This window comes from Eptesicus fuscus, chromosome 15 (assembly GCF_027574615.1).
Source record: "Eptesicus fuscus isolate TK198812 chromosome 15, DD_ASM_mEF_20220401, whole genome shotgun sequence".
NCBI classification, from domain to species: domain Eukaryota; kingdom Metazoa; phylum Chordata; class Mammalia; order Chiroptera; family Vespertilionidae; genus Eptesicus; species Eptesicus fuscus.
In genome coordinates, this window is record NC_072487.1 from 76,082,621 (window position 1) to 76,096,108 (window position 13,488).

Here is a 13,488-nt window from a genome sequence, read left to right on the forward strand (position 1 = left end):
ATGTTTTGTAAAATACAAAAAATGTTTAATTAAAAATAAGGCAGAAATCCTTTAATCCTAAATCCAGAAATAATCATCACATTTTTAAGTTTATTTTGTATTATTGACACTATTACAGATGTCCCCTATTTTCCCCCACTACCTCCCTCCACCCAGTCCCCGCCCACCCCAGGCCTTCACCACACTATTGACTAGTACTTGTAAAATAGCGCCTTTGGTGGCTTTAATTTGCCTTTTCTTTTTTTTTTTTGTACCAGCACATGGGATTTTTTTCCTTCATGTGGCATTTCCTGTTTGCTTTATACATCACCTATGGGACTTACTATGCTTTCCTCAAAAATGGGATTTTTAAATATTGTTTAGATTCTAATGCTTTAATGTTCCCCTTTGTTTTATTGTCACTGATGGAGTGTGTGTATGGTCCAGTGCAAGTCTCTCTGTTTTCATCTTTCACTTCTAAGCTCCTGGAGTCAGCGCCCTCTTCTGGAGGAAGCTGGTAACACGCTCTGCCGCTCGGATGGCACACAGTTAACTAACTGAGGCTCTGTTCTTTATTTTCACGCCGCTCGATGCGCTTGGGGATTCTCTGTGGATCAGTGCTTGGAACACTGAGCTTAGAAGGAAATGTGACCAAGAATTTAGTCAAAGGCAAAGACATAGAACTTGGCAGATTGACTGGGGCAGGAGGACACGGTTCTGGTCTCTCTCAGTTGGTGTTAATTGAATATTCAACGGAAGGAGTTAGACATGGAACCAGCTTTGCTACTGGCTATGACCAAGGACACTTCAGATTGAGGGCACCTCCTCCCTAAACCTGCTCTTTTTAAAAAATATATTTTTATTGACTTCAAGAGGAAGAGAGAGGGAGAAAGAAATAGAAACATCAGTGATGATAGAGAATCAGTGATCAGCTGCCTCCTGCACACCCCACACTGGGGATTGAGCCCGTAACCCGGGCATGTGCCCTGACAGGGAATCGAACCGTGACCTCTTGGTTCATAGGTCGATGCTCAACCTCTGAGCCGCGCTGATCAGGCGAAACCTGCTCTTTTTTTTTATATTCTCTGAGCTGGCTGGTGATGCCCAATTCCCAGAGACTCCTACAAGGAGCTCAGAGTCCCTCCGACATCTTCGTTTCCCTCCGTAATGATTCCTGAACCTTCCCTGACTGCATCCCTTCCTGCTCGTTGTGTCGGGGCCACGGGACTGGCCTCCTTTCTCTCCTGGACCATGCAGAGGTCAGCCAGCGCCCTCCTCTCATGTTTGCGTTCCCTCACACTGTGCCCAGTTGTCTTCTGAAGACACGGCTTTTCTGGTGCATCAGAAACCTTGCTGTGGTCTCTCTCCCTGCCTCTCACCGTGAAGTCAGCAGTCGCCAGCAGTTGTTGCCCGGCTGTGATCTCCTAACCTCCCTTACGTGCCTCACCTTCCCCCGCTCACGTACACATGTGCACACACGTGCACACAGAGTAGCCAGACCTGAGCCCCGCTGTTCTCTGGACTCCTGCTAGGTGACCGGGCACACAGGAGGCCCAGGCGTGTCCTCACGCTTTGCCCCGTGCCTGTGTCTAGCTCTGCCCTGAGCATGAAGGTGAGCGCACAGCTCCCTTCCCCCCTTCTCTTCCCGCTCCCGCAGCCTGCGGGGCTCGCCTGGCCCGTCCGCACCGGGGGCTTTCCTTCTCCTCCTGCTCTTGGCGGTGGCCCTGCAGCGGGCCGCTTGTGCCGAGGAGCAGTCTGAGCCTTCAATGCAAAGCACAGGGCAGGGCTGCAGTAAAGAAGCTCCTCCTTCTGGGTTCGGCTTCAAATCCGTTAGCTCCTGGGCGAGAGCTGCCCAACCTCTGAGAATCTTTTTTCAACTCTTTAAAAGGGGGAGAATGAGCCCCCCTTTCCCCGATAAGGTAAAGTAATGGGTGTGGAACAGCCTCGCTGGAGCTTGGAGCTTTGTGTGAGAGAGTGAGTTGGTAAATGTTGGTGCTGAATTTTGGTGTTCTGGGATGTCTTGTCACCGTCGCGGGTGGGGAGTTGGGTGTGCTCCGATGAAGGAAATGGGTGTGTAGACAGCTGACTGAGGCCCTCTGGCTGGGCAGGCCAGACCCTGTTGGCTGACGGGAAACTGACAGCTTGCGGTTGTCCTAGGAACAGCTGGGACCCGAGGAGGCGGCGGGGGCTGTCAGTGAGCTCTGCGGACAGCGCTGACGCCAAGCGTGCCCAAGAGGAAGGAAAGGACTGGGGCGAAACAGCGGGCATGGCTCGTGTCGTCCGGAAGGTGCCAGAACCTCAGCCACCTTCCAGGAAGCTTCACAGCTGGGCCTCGGGCCCTGACTACCAGGTACCATGGGCACCGGAGGGATCTGCGCCTGTGATTAGTGGGGGACTCCTCCCCACCCCCCAACACTCTCCCTCTCTCTCCCTCTCTCTCTCCACATTCATTTGACATGAGGTCCAGGAAGAAGACCAGGGGTCATGTCGGGTGCCTCTGCATTTGTACTTTGCTGAGCTGAGTGGTTGGGTTTCTGAAAGTCCTAGGAGGAGATCGCTCTTTCTTTTTTAATTAGAGAAACGTCTTTGAAACAGGCACGAACTTACAGGAAAGGTGGAAGTACATACAAAGAAAACTTTTTCTGAGCCAGGGAGGGGACGGTGCCGGCCTGGCGAGCATGTCGGACAGGCGCGGTGGTGTGAGCTGGTACCGACGGTGCCCCCTGCCAGGACGGCAGCCGCAGCCCCTGCCCTCGCGCTGCCGGTGGGCTGTTAGCGTCCTTCGTGCGCAGACCCCAGCTCAGCGTCACCTCCTGCCTTGGTGGTCCTGTCGCTCGTCCCCTTCAGTCTGGCACGGCCTTCCCTTAACTTCATGGCTCTGTGAGATGCACTCAGATTGGGGTGGTCTGATCCTTCCCTGGGATGAGGTGCCAGGTTTCCTTTTTTGGCTGGAATCTCAACAATGACACGGACTCTCCCCATTGCAGCTACCAGGTGCCAACTTGGAGTGAGCTTATTTATTTATTTCACTGCATTATAGTCTGCTTTTCTCATTTTTAAAAAAGATTTTTTAATTGGCTTTTAGAGAGAAAGCAAAGGGAGAGGGGAGAGAGAAGCATCGATGTGAGAGGGAAACTTTGATTGGCTGCCTCCTGCACGTCCCTCTGCTGGGGATAGAGCTCATGGCCCCGGGCCGCCTTTTGGTACCTGGGATGATGCTCAACTAACAGCCACTCGGGTCAGGGTGGAAGCTGGGCCTCCCTCACAGCCCTGTTGGAACCGCGTGGCTGGGTCATTGGTGCTGCCGTTCACCCTGCACGCAGCTTCCCTCCCGCACCCCCGTGAGAACTCCCCGGGTGCGTGCTCCACGCTGCGCCTTTGGCCTCTGGTTGTTGTCCGGTAACTGGCAGCCAGCGAGAGATTCGGGGGGAGGGAGCATCCGCAGGAGGTGTTTCCAGAGGTGCCTTTTTGTCTTTATGGAAAGAATCGCCTTGAAACCGTGTATCCGGCCGTGAATTCAGTTTCTCGTGGCTCTTTATACCCGAGGCTGACGCGTTTTCAGGGGGAAGTAGAGCAGTTTTGTGACGGAGAGATGGTGAAAGTGTGCTCCACACTCCGGTCCATGAGCCTCGGAGCCCTGATCTCGTGCCCCTGGCGAGTGTAGGCGGGTCCGGGTCCCGTTTCTTAGCGTCGGCCACATTCCAGGGCATCCACACTCCCCAGGCTTCCTGTGTCACCCGTTTGCAGATGAGCCAAGCTGCAGATGGTCTGCCTTTGCCCAGACCGCGTTCCAGATACAGCGAAGGGGCAGAGCAGGGTTAGAACCGAGGTCCGCCTAGCGCCGGACCCGGCTCCAAGGTGCTCGAGGGCCTTGGAAGGAGGGCTGGCCGCGGCGGGAGCGGCCCCGTCTCGGGTTCATCAGACCCTCTCCTCTTGGCAGAAGCCCCCCGTGGGCAGCGTGTTCCGGCAGCAGTCTGTCGAGGACAAGGAGGACAAGCCGCCCCCCCGGCAGAAGTTCATCCAGTCGGAGATGTCCGAGGCCGTGGAGCGCGCCCGGAGGCGCCGGGAGGAGGAGGAGCGCCGGGCCCGGGAAGAGCGGCTGGCCGCCTGTGCCGCCAAGCTCAAGCAGCTGGACCAGAAGTGCAGGCAGGCCCAGAAGGCCAGCGAGGCGCCGCGGCCGGCGGAGAAGGAGGCGCCCCGGTCCCCGGGCCCCGAGAAGGCGCCGCCGCAGGAGAACGGCCCTGCTGTCCGCAAAGGTAAGCGGGGCTTTGGTCCCACAAACCGGAAACCCTGGGCGCTGCGCTCCTCGTTTCGGTTTGTGTCTCCCTGGCTTCCTGGCACCACCTGTGGCTACAGCCAGAGGATGCTGGGAAGCACCGTTGGTAAGAGCCCCGCCGGGGTCAGAGGCTGGGTTCACACCCTGTGTCCACGCTGACTGGCTCCGCACCGCACCCGGCGGGAGCTTGTCCCGCATCTGTGGAGTGGGATGGGAACAGGATGCCCTCCCTCCGTGCGGAGGGGCCACCCGGGGTGATGCGTGCAGAGCACTTGGCACAGCTTCTGGGCACAGAAAGCACGCGTGCACTTGCTGGTAACGGTGCCCATTGTGTCGTCACGGTCACGGTCATCACTGCCCCTGCTCAGCCAAAGGTGCGAGCTGAGCATCTTACTAAACGCACAGGGTCCTTCTCCTGGACGTGAAGGAAGCCCGCCTGTGTGCACGCGGTTTTCAGAATTAATGCTGCAAGGCCTGGGCTGCACGGCTGGTCAGAGACGTCGAACAGCGCTCTGTGTCGGAGCGGGTTTAAAGAATCCGATCAGCTATGTTCTTTGTGATTTTTAAAAATCAACGAAAACCAGCTCTTTTTAGGAGACAAGGGACTGATGTAAGTTTCAGTCCCTGAAAGCCCCTCGGATGGGGGTCTTCCTGCTGGTCTGGTAGCGCCCAGCGCCCTCCCTGGCCCAGGAACTCGGGGAACTGACAGCCGCCCTGTCCGTCTCCTGAAATCCTGTGAAGCCGTGCCAGCCTCGGTCTCGCGGAGGTGGCTGCCCGGGGCTGAGCGCCCGGGAGGAGGTGGCCTGGGTGTGAGCGTGGTGCGATGATCCGGGTCCCGGCGTGGGCCTGCGGGTCCGGTGGCTCGGGACGCGCTGCGCTGCACCGCCTGCCTCCGCGGGTTCCTCCCCTGCCTGAGCCTCTGCAGTCGAATTAAGAAAGCAAGTGTCAATTATACTTGAGAAAAGCTGGAAAAAAGAGCAAAGCTGGGGTGGGGGCTAGAAAGAAGGGGATTTCAGAGAGAAGGATGGTGGGCAGTTGTGGGGAGCACCTCCTGCTGTCGGGCGCTGTTGAAGCATATCTCTGATGGCCACAAGCCCCGGCGGGAGGCGCAGCTGCTGTCCTGCTGTCCTCATTCTGCAGCTGAAGGACCCGGCTGCCCACCCGGTCACCCAGCCTTGGGACGTCGTGAGTCAGCGGGTGGGACGATGGGTGCGGCTGCCATGGAGCGTGTGGCTGTGTGACTTCCAGGGTCCTGTTTAATGAACCCTCTCTCCTCTGGACCCAAATCCCGCTCCACTGCTAACGCTGTGGCCTCGGGCAGTCACCTGACCTCGGGCCCTTCGTCTCCCCTAAAGTGGGGATGGTGTGGGACCACGAGCTCGTGCCAGTGCCAGGGTTCAAGGCTGTGACCCTTCCGGCTCTGACTTTCTGTTAGACGTTTGGTAAGCTCGGCCACTCCAGCCTGTTCTCTGGTTGTTTGTTCTCCAGGCTCCCCCGAGTTCTCTGCCCAGGAAGCCCCCGGCGCATTCTCCGAAGAGCCCCCCACAGCTCCTGCGGCCGTGGCTCAGAGCGGCAGCAGTGAGGAGGGGCCCGGGGAGGCTGGGTCCCCTGCGCAGGAGTTCAGCAAGTACCAGAAGTCACTTCCTCCCCGGTTCCAGCGCCAGCAGCAGCAGCAGCAGCAGCAGCAGGTAAACAGGAAGACATTGAGAAGGCCCTTGTGAACGGGCCTGCCTGCTGGGTGATGGCCCCTCCCCCTCCCAGGCCCCTTCCATTAAAGCAAACAGCAGAACCCCCTCCTGCCCGGTCCCACCAGGGAGGACGGCGGCGGGGGCTGCACCTCAGAGCTCCAGGCCATCCCCCAAGCGGTTTCTCCTGCTGGTAGTTCGTTGGCCTTGTCTAACGTGAGCGAGGAGGAGCTGGGGGTGCGGGCCTTGGACTTGGTGTGGGTGAGCTGGAAGAGTGGTTTGTCATTCGTGGCCGCTCCGGACACTGACAGTGGCCCCACCGTGGGGCCGTCTCAGGAGCGAGGGCGGCCTGGGAGTTGCGTGGAGCTGCCAGCGGGAGGCGTGTGAGCTCTGGGGAAGGATGCAGGTTTGTCGGTGTTTAGCCAGAGAGCGCTGAGTCCACTCCTTGTGGTGCGCTTTCCTAGTTGTGTGTGGCCTAGACGGGTCGTTGTCGACCAGGAAGCGGGGTCCTGCCAGCGTGGCAGTGAGGGAGTCCGACACCTGTAGGCTGACCTCTGGGTAGGTCGTTACTGGTGTTCCGTAAACCTTAAGAGGACTCGCCTTTGCCCTGGACAAGGTCACGTGGGGAACGTGCTGACCACCCCAGGCTCTCAAGCCTGGCCCCCTGTCCCACGGGAGCCACTGTGTGCAGTGTGTGTCTTACAGGAGTGAAAAGTGAGCAGATTTATTACTGACGAGCAGTGCATTTTGGTGGGAAACAGACGATTCTTGGACATTACTTAGCCCGCATCTAGGCGTGCAGTAAAGTATTACTACTAGTAACCAAAATGTTTCACAATGTGTGTGCCCGGGGCAAACATCAAGTCTTGAGCCTCTTCCTGGAATCGCATTTAGTTGCCTTTAAAGCCTTGCCCCAGCCCTGGCCTGTGCGGCTCAGTGGGTTGGAGCGTTGTCCTGTGCACTGAAAGGGCACGTACCCAGGGTTCGGGTTTGACTCCCGGTCGGGGTGTGCACAGGAGCAACCAATGATGTTCCTCTCTCACATTGATAAATTCTTTATTGTTGAGAGTGTTACATATGCCTCCTTTCCCCCCATTGACCTCTCCCTGCTCGCTCCCGCCCCCCAGCACAGGCCCTCACCCCGCTTCTGTCTGTGTCCATTGGTTATGCTCACATGCGTGCATACCAGTCCTTTGGCTGATCTCTTACCCCTCCCCTGCCTGTCTCCCTCTGAAGTTTGATGGTCTATTCGATGCTTCTATGTCTCTGTATCTATTTTTGTTCATCAGTTTATGTTGTTCATTATATTCCACAAGTGAATCTCACATTAATGTTTAATCTCCCCCTCTCTGCCTCTCCCTCTAAAATCAATTAAAAAACAAAACAAAACACACCTCCCCCCAGACCCTGCTTTGCTTGGGCTCCTAGGAAGCATTCCAGGAGCCCCCAGGTCCCGGGCCCTGGACAGGAGCCACTGCCCTGGTGCGCTTCGGCGTGGCTGTAGGCGACACTGCGCTCACGGCTGCGGACAGTTACTGACCGGGGAGGTGAGAGGAGCTCGAGCCGGACGCAGCCGGAGCAGGCGCTGTAGGTCATTCTAGGGGGGCAGTGATGGGCAGGCCTTCCCGAGGCATCGTCTAGCAGACTGGCCAGCCCGGCTCCCTGGGGACCTGGGGTCTAGACGGGAGTGGCTGCGGCTGCAGCCCGCCGTGGGGCTGGGAGGGCTCTGTTTATGGAATGCTGAGCGCTCCTCAGAAAGCGCCCTGAGCGCCCATGGAGCCGACCGACCGGGGATCCAGCCCAGGCCGCCAGCTGGTGGGCGGCCCTCTTGTTTGCAGATGGGAGGGGGTGGCGCAGCTGGGCTCTGCACCCGAGTCCTGCCAGCTGCCAACTCCGGATGCACCTGGGAGGCCGCCCCGAGGCCACGGATGGGGAGCAGGGTCCTCAGTGAGCCCTCTCCAGGCTCGTATTGAATCTGCTGCTGACGCTCTGTGCTCATCCGCTCGTGCCGAGTTTTCTAGTTGCCGGTCGTGGTGGGACAGGGCTCCCGTGGGCTCCGGCTCTTGGGATGCGGTGAGCAGCCGGCAGTGGAAAATCGCGGCCTGTTGTTGGTGCTGCGAAGGGAGAATGTCAGAGCGGAGAGAGCGGAGGGGGGGGACAGGAGCTTCCCAGACAGAGTCTCCCATGTGTTACAAGGTCTCGCGGGCAGGCAGGCAGGAGCGGGGCGCAGGGTGCGAGGTGCAGCTGGGAGTCGGGCAGGATCCAGAGGACCCTGTGGCTGACGTGCCACCCTGTGGAGAACCATCGAGGCTCTTCTGAAGCGTGGGGTTGCCGTGAGCAGAGGTGTGAGGATCACTCCCGGGGAGTGGAGAATGGGTGAAGGGGCAGTGGTGAGGGAGAGCTGGGGACCGAGCTCAGCGGGTGGTGGGCAAGGAGAGCCCTGGGAGGGGTGTGCTGGCCAGTCGCCCGCTCCAGGAGACCCAGGAGAGGCGTGGGTCCGAGGAAAACCCAGGCTGCCTGGCGTGCGGGGAGCACAGGCTCCCGCTGTGATGATGACACAACTGCCCACGGGTTTGGGAGGGACCGCAGCCTGAGAGCCGTACACACTGCGTCTCCCCTTCGAGCGGCCGCTCACCCCTCCCTCTCGGTCTTCTGTCCTGGGTGGGCCCTCTGTGCCCCTGCTGGAAGGTGAGCGTGTGCAGGGGTGCCGTCTGCCCGCAGCACCTGTCTAACGGCTCTCTCCCTGCTCAGGAGCAGCTGTACAAGATGCAGCACTGGCCGCAGGTGTACCCGCCGCCCTCCCACCCGCAGCGCACCTTCTACGCGCACCACCCTCAGATGCTGGGCTTCGACCCCAGGTGGATGATGATGCCTTCCTACATGGACCCGCGGATCACGCCCACTCGCACCCCGGTGGATTTCTACCCCTCGGCCCTGCACCCCTCGGGTAAGCTCCGTGGGCTGGGGGGCCCCCGGACAGGGGGTGTGAAGGATGTTGCCTCGGGAGTTAGGTCCATGGGATTCCACTCCAGCCTCCTCTGCAAGTCACATGACAGTCTGGATTTAACGTTCTTGTTGGCAAAATGAGGGTGTGGTGATACGTCTGTCACAAAGCATTGTTGGGAAGAGTCCTAAGATCATGTGTCCAGTGGCTTTAACTTTGATGTCTCTTCTCTGCTGTTTTGGCCCTTCCTGTCATTCTTAATGTTCTTCTGCCTTCTGTCTTTCCCTTGATTAGTCTTCGCCAGGGTTTGTTTCAAGTCATTTTTGAAAAGCCGCTTTTGGATTTTTAATATCTCAATTTTATTTTATTTTTACTTCATTAATTTTTTTCCCCCTGTTATTTCCTTTGAAATTATCCTGTTCTTTCTCTAATTGTGTTGGATGCTTAGCTCATTTATTTCGGCTTTTCTGATAGAAGTATTTAAGTATCACTATCACCTGAGCTGTGAACTCCTGTGAATTTCCCGAGAAAGCACTTTTGCTCTCACACAGTTCTAAAAGTTAGTCTGATTTTGATTCATCTTTTTTGATTATGATTTTTTTAATGGTGTGGTGTGAATTTTCCAAATATATAGAGTTTAAGATTGTCCTGATGGTGTGATTTTCTAAAGTGTCTGCTTGCTGGTGAATGTGGGCCGCCTGGCAGAGACCGGGCCGGCCGCCGGTCTCCGTGATGCGGGCGGCGAATGCTGTTTCCGGCTTTGCTGCTGCGGCGCAGACACAGCTGCAGACGGGAGTGGGCGGGCGCGCCCTCGCTTCCTGTGCAGCCATTTTTAAAACAAGCGCCAGGTCGGATTTCACTCAAGGGCGGAGTGTGCCAACCTGGCCGCGATCTAGATTGCTGGATGTTTGCTGAGATTTCCTTGTGGCTATATATGGTTGCTGGGTTCTGTAAACATTCTATGTTTGCTTGAAACGAATAGACGCTCTCTAAGTGGCTGTGAGCTGAGCTTGCTGGTCGTGCTGTGGGAACATCGGTGTCATCGCAGTGGTTCGTTCCCTCACTCGGCGGCTCGGAGGTGTGTGCAGGTCCCCACTGTGACCGGGAGCCTGTCCGGTCCTGTGAGCCTGGCGGCGTCTGCTTCCTCTCTCCAGAGGCGCCCCCTTGTTACCACTGATGGCGCTTCCTACCTTTAGTGCCTACTTTGTCTGATAGCAATAGCATTCCAGTTTTCTTTCTCTTTAAAAAAAAATACACTTTTATTGGTTTCACAGAGGAAGGGAGAGAGACAGAATCATCAATGAGGAGAATCGCCCATCGGCTGCCGCCTGCAACCTGCCCGGGAGTCAAATTATGACCTCCTGGTTCACAGGTCAACTTCAACCACCGGCCCACACTGCCGGGACCCGTTTTCTTTTGATTAGGGATCATTCGGTATCCTCTTTCCGGTCTTTGCGGCCAGCCTCTCCCAGCCCCTTTTGGGGGGCGCATCTTTGTACAGTGTGTGTGGTCTCACCCACTCCGAAAGCCTGTTCCTTTGTTGCCAAAGCCGGTCCTTTAGAAGTAGTGGGATTATTAAGTTTGAATTTTCTACTCTCCTATTGCATACTTTCTGTTTGTCCCTCTTTTCTTTTACTTTTTTTTGGATCAAGTTTTCCTATCTTTTTGTTTGCCTTGTACATTCTGTTTCTCCTATCTTAGAAGTTACCTTAAATTCCAACATGTGCCCTGACTTAGCAAAGGCTAACCAATATCTTCACCCCAACCTGAACTCAGTACCTCGTCGCTTACCTGTTACTTCTGCCTGGAACGCCAGTTTTTCCTTGTGGTTATGCCCACCAGGTGGTTTGGTTGTTGTACCCAGTCTATGCGTGTTCAGATCTGCCTGTGTGTTTACAAGTTTCCTGCATCCTTTTCCTTGCCTCTGGGTTTGGTTCACTTCTTCATGAAGTGTGTCCTGCCAAGCCCTGCAGAAAAGGTTTTTGGCGGATTTCCTGTGCCTGGAAGTCTCCTGCCACGCCCTCTTGAATGGTAGGACAGCTGGGTATAGCGTTCTAGGTTGGCAGCTACTGTCCGTCTGTGTAGAGGGCATGGCCTGTGCACTTCTTCTGGCTCCTGCTGCTGTGGAAAGTGCGGTGTTCACTCCACCTCTGCGCCTGCGCCCTTCGTTCTGCTGAGGACTCCTGGGCTTGAGTCAAAGGATAGATGTCTTGCATCACTTCTGGAACATTCTCTTGTCGTTATCAATTCAGATACTGACTTTCCTCATTCTTCGTAGCCTTCCTTCCTAGGACTTGCCCTGGGAGTTTTCGTACTTTCTCATTCTGTCGTTCAAGTCTCTTAAATATGAAAGGGAGGTTATCTCAGGCGCCTTCTGGGGAAATGCCTCAGCACTCACTCCAGTTTAGTCTTCTCTCCAGCTGTGTCTACTCTGCCATTTTTTTTTTTTACTGTGCAGTGAGTTTTTAATTTCAGTGATTATATCACTAGAATTTTTTCTCAAATCTGTTATATTTTTTGTCATTATTAATTCCTTTTATGCTTTTTAGTCATTGAAAACATAGTTTTCTAGTGTTTAACAGGTTATTCTGTTATCTGAAGTTCGTGAGGAGGTGTATAACCTGTGGGTTGCTTTCCACGCGTGTCCTGGTGATTGGGGGTTGCACGTTCATTTGTGACAGAGCCTACTTATTGGGGGGACCCAGTATGGCTTGGGTGAGAGTCCATCCCTCTCGGGTGGTCCCCTACCCTGGCCAACGCCAAGACGCAAACTTAGTCGTTTGCCTGGACAAAAGCATGTGTGTTTTTCTTAGCTGCCTGTCACACCTTGCTGACAGGTCACGAATGTACTCGTGTTTCCACTTACACGAAGTCAGTGGTTCTAAGATCTGAAAGCAATGGAGAGCGCGAACAGCGCGGTAGACTGTTTAGGCTCAGGTACAAACCGCCTCACTGCTCTGCGCTGATTTCGGCCGTCCTTAGCTTTCCTCTTCGGGTGTATTTCTCAACTTGTCAATCAGTATTTAAAGAGATGAGTGAGCAATACATCTAATTCTGTCCGTCCACCTCTTACTATGACAAAAGTTTTAAAAAATGCTTCGCAGCAGAGAAGAATGTTTGCGTGAATTACGTGCACTTTCTCTGATTGGCCGGGTGGCTTCGGAAGTCAGCTGGAAGATAGTCCTTGGTCGGAAGATAGAGATGAGTCTGACATTAGACCGTCTCGAAGGCAAAAGAGAAATGTGATGGTATCTGCCGTGAAAGTGATTCCGAAGAAGAATGGGCAGAAAAAAGTATTTTGCCAGCCTTGGAGGATTATACAAATGTTTCCGGCATAATTGAAGATCCCACAAAGTATAAGTGAAGTAACCAACTTATTTTTTTTAAATATATTTTTATTGATTTCAGAGAGGAAAGGAGAGGGAGAGACAGAAACATCAATGACGAGAGAGAATCATTGATTGGCTGCCTCCTGCACGCCCCCTACTGGGGATCAAGCCTGCCACCCAGGCCTGCGCCCTCACTGGGAATCGAATCGTGACCTCCAGGTTCATAGGTCGACACTCAACCACTGAGCCACACTGGCCAGGCACCAGTGTTCTTATAAGGATTTTTTCTATCTCATTACTTCTCAGACCAGTTCACCATTACCCAATGCAAAAATACCACAACACCTCTGCTAAGGTTCACCACGGACGGATGTCACTTACATGGCTGTAAAGAAGATTCTTGGTTTAATTACATTGATGGAACTAATGAAGAAGCTAGAATGCAAAGATTACTGGTCAACTGATCCTTAACTGGAATCACCCATATTTCTAAAAACTATGACTAGAAAGAGGTTCAACAACTACTTTTTTTTTTTTTTTGCAACTTCACGGTCGATACGGGTGAAAGCTTAAAGTTACAACAGACTGTATTACCCGTCTTCCAGCCTTTTCGTGGTTCTTGGCATTGTATTTACCAGGATAATTGCTACCACAGTGTGTTCACAGCTGAGCTGTTGGAGGTGAACGCTGGCCTGTGGAGCAGGAGGAAGAGCCGTGGTGCTGGGACTGAGGAAAGCAGCGGGCTCGGGTGTGGAGGACACGGCCCCTGCGGCCTCGGTTTACCAGCATCCCAGCTGCGGCTCTGCGCTGCCCAGAGCCCCTTCCTGCGCGTGAGTGTGTTGAAGACCAAGCTGTGGGTTAGGCCGCGAGGGAGCCCCAGCTCAGCCCCAGCACCGGCTCGCGTGTCCCGGGCCCCACGGCTCTGCGGGCAGGTTGGATGGACTCTGTCCAGCATTTTCGTGGTGGAAAGTGCTGTGGCGGGAGGGTTTGTCCGGGAATAAGGCTCTGGATGTTGCCACCAGTAGGCCGACGTACAGCGCTGAGCAGGCTAGCCTGCCTCCGTCACTACGTGGTAAATGCTGTGTGATGCTGGGGTTCCAGAGTCCCCACCACCCCCTGACTCGGTCTGACTGTGGGGCCCACAGCCAGAGGAAGCGGGAAGCCCTGGCCTGAGGGAGAACCACAGTCCCGCCGGGCTCAGCTTAAAGGGCGGGCACAGCAAAATGTGTGGCTGTTGATAGACGGTGAAGAAAATATTTGGAAAGTCAGATCTTT

At 55.2% G+C, this 13,488-nt stretch overlaps 1 protein-coding gene across 3 annotated transcripts in view; it reads left to right on the top strand.

The window, feature by feature from the left end:
• The window catches only part of PRRC2B (proline rich coiled-coil 2B), a 76,065-nt gene that overhangs the window by 40,139 nt on the left and 22,438 nt on the right, over positions 1 to 13,488 (top strand). For all 3 annotated transcript variants that reach the window (XM_054726728.1, XM_054726729.1, XM_054726730.1), the window contains exons 11-14: positions 2,137 to 2,329; positions 3,920 to 4,235; positions 5,744 to 5,943; positions 8,692 to 8,887. In XM_054726728.1, the coding sequence (XP_054582703.1) occupies positions 2,137 to 2,329; positions 3,920 to 4,235; positions 5,744 to 5,943; positions 8,692 to 8,887 (905 nt within the window). The remainder of the gene's footprint in view (positions 1 to 2,136; positions 2,330 to 3,919; positions 4,236 to 5,743; positions 5,944 to 8,691; positions 8,888 to 13,488) is intronic.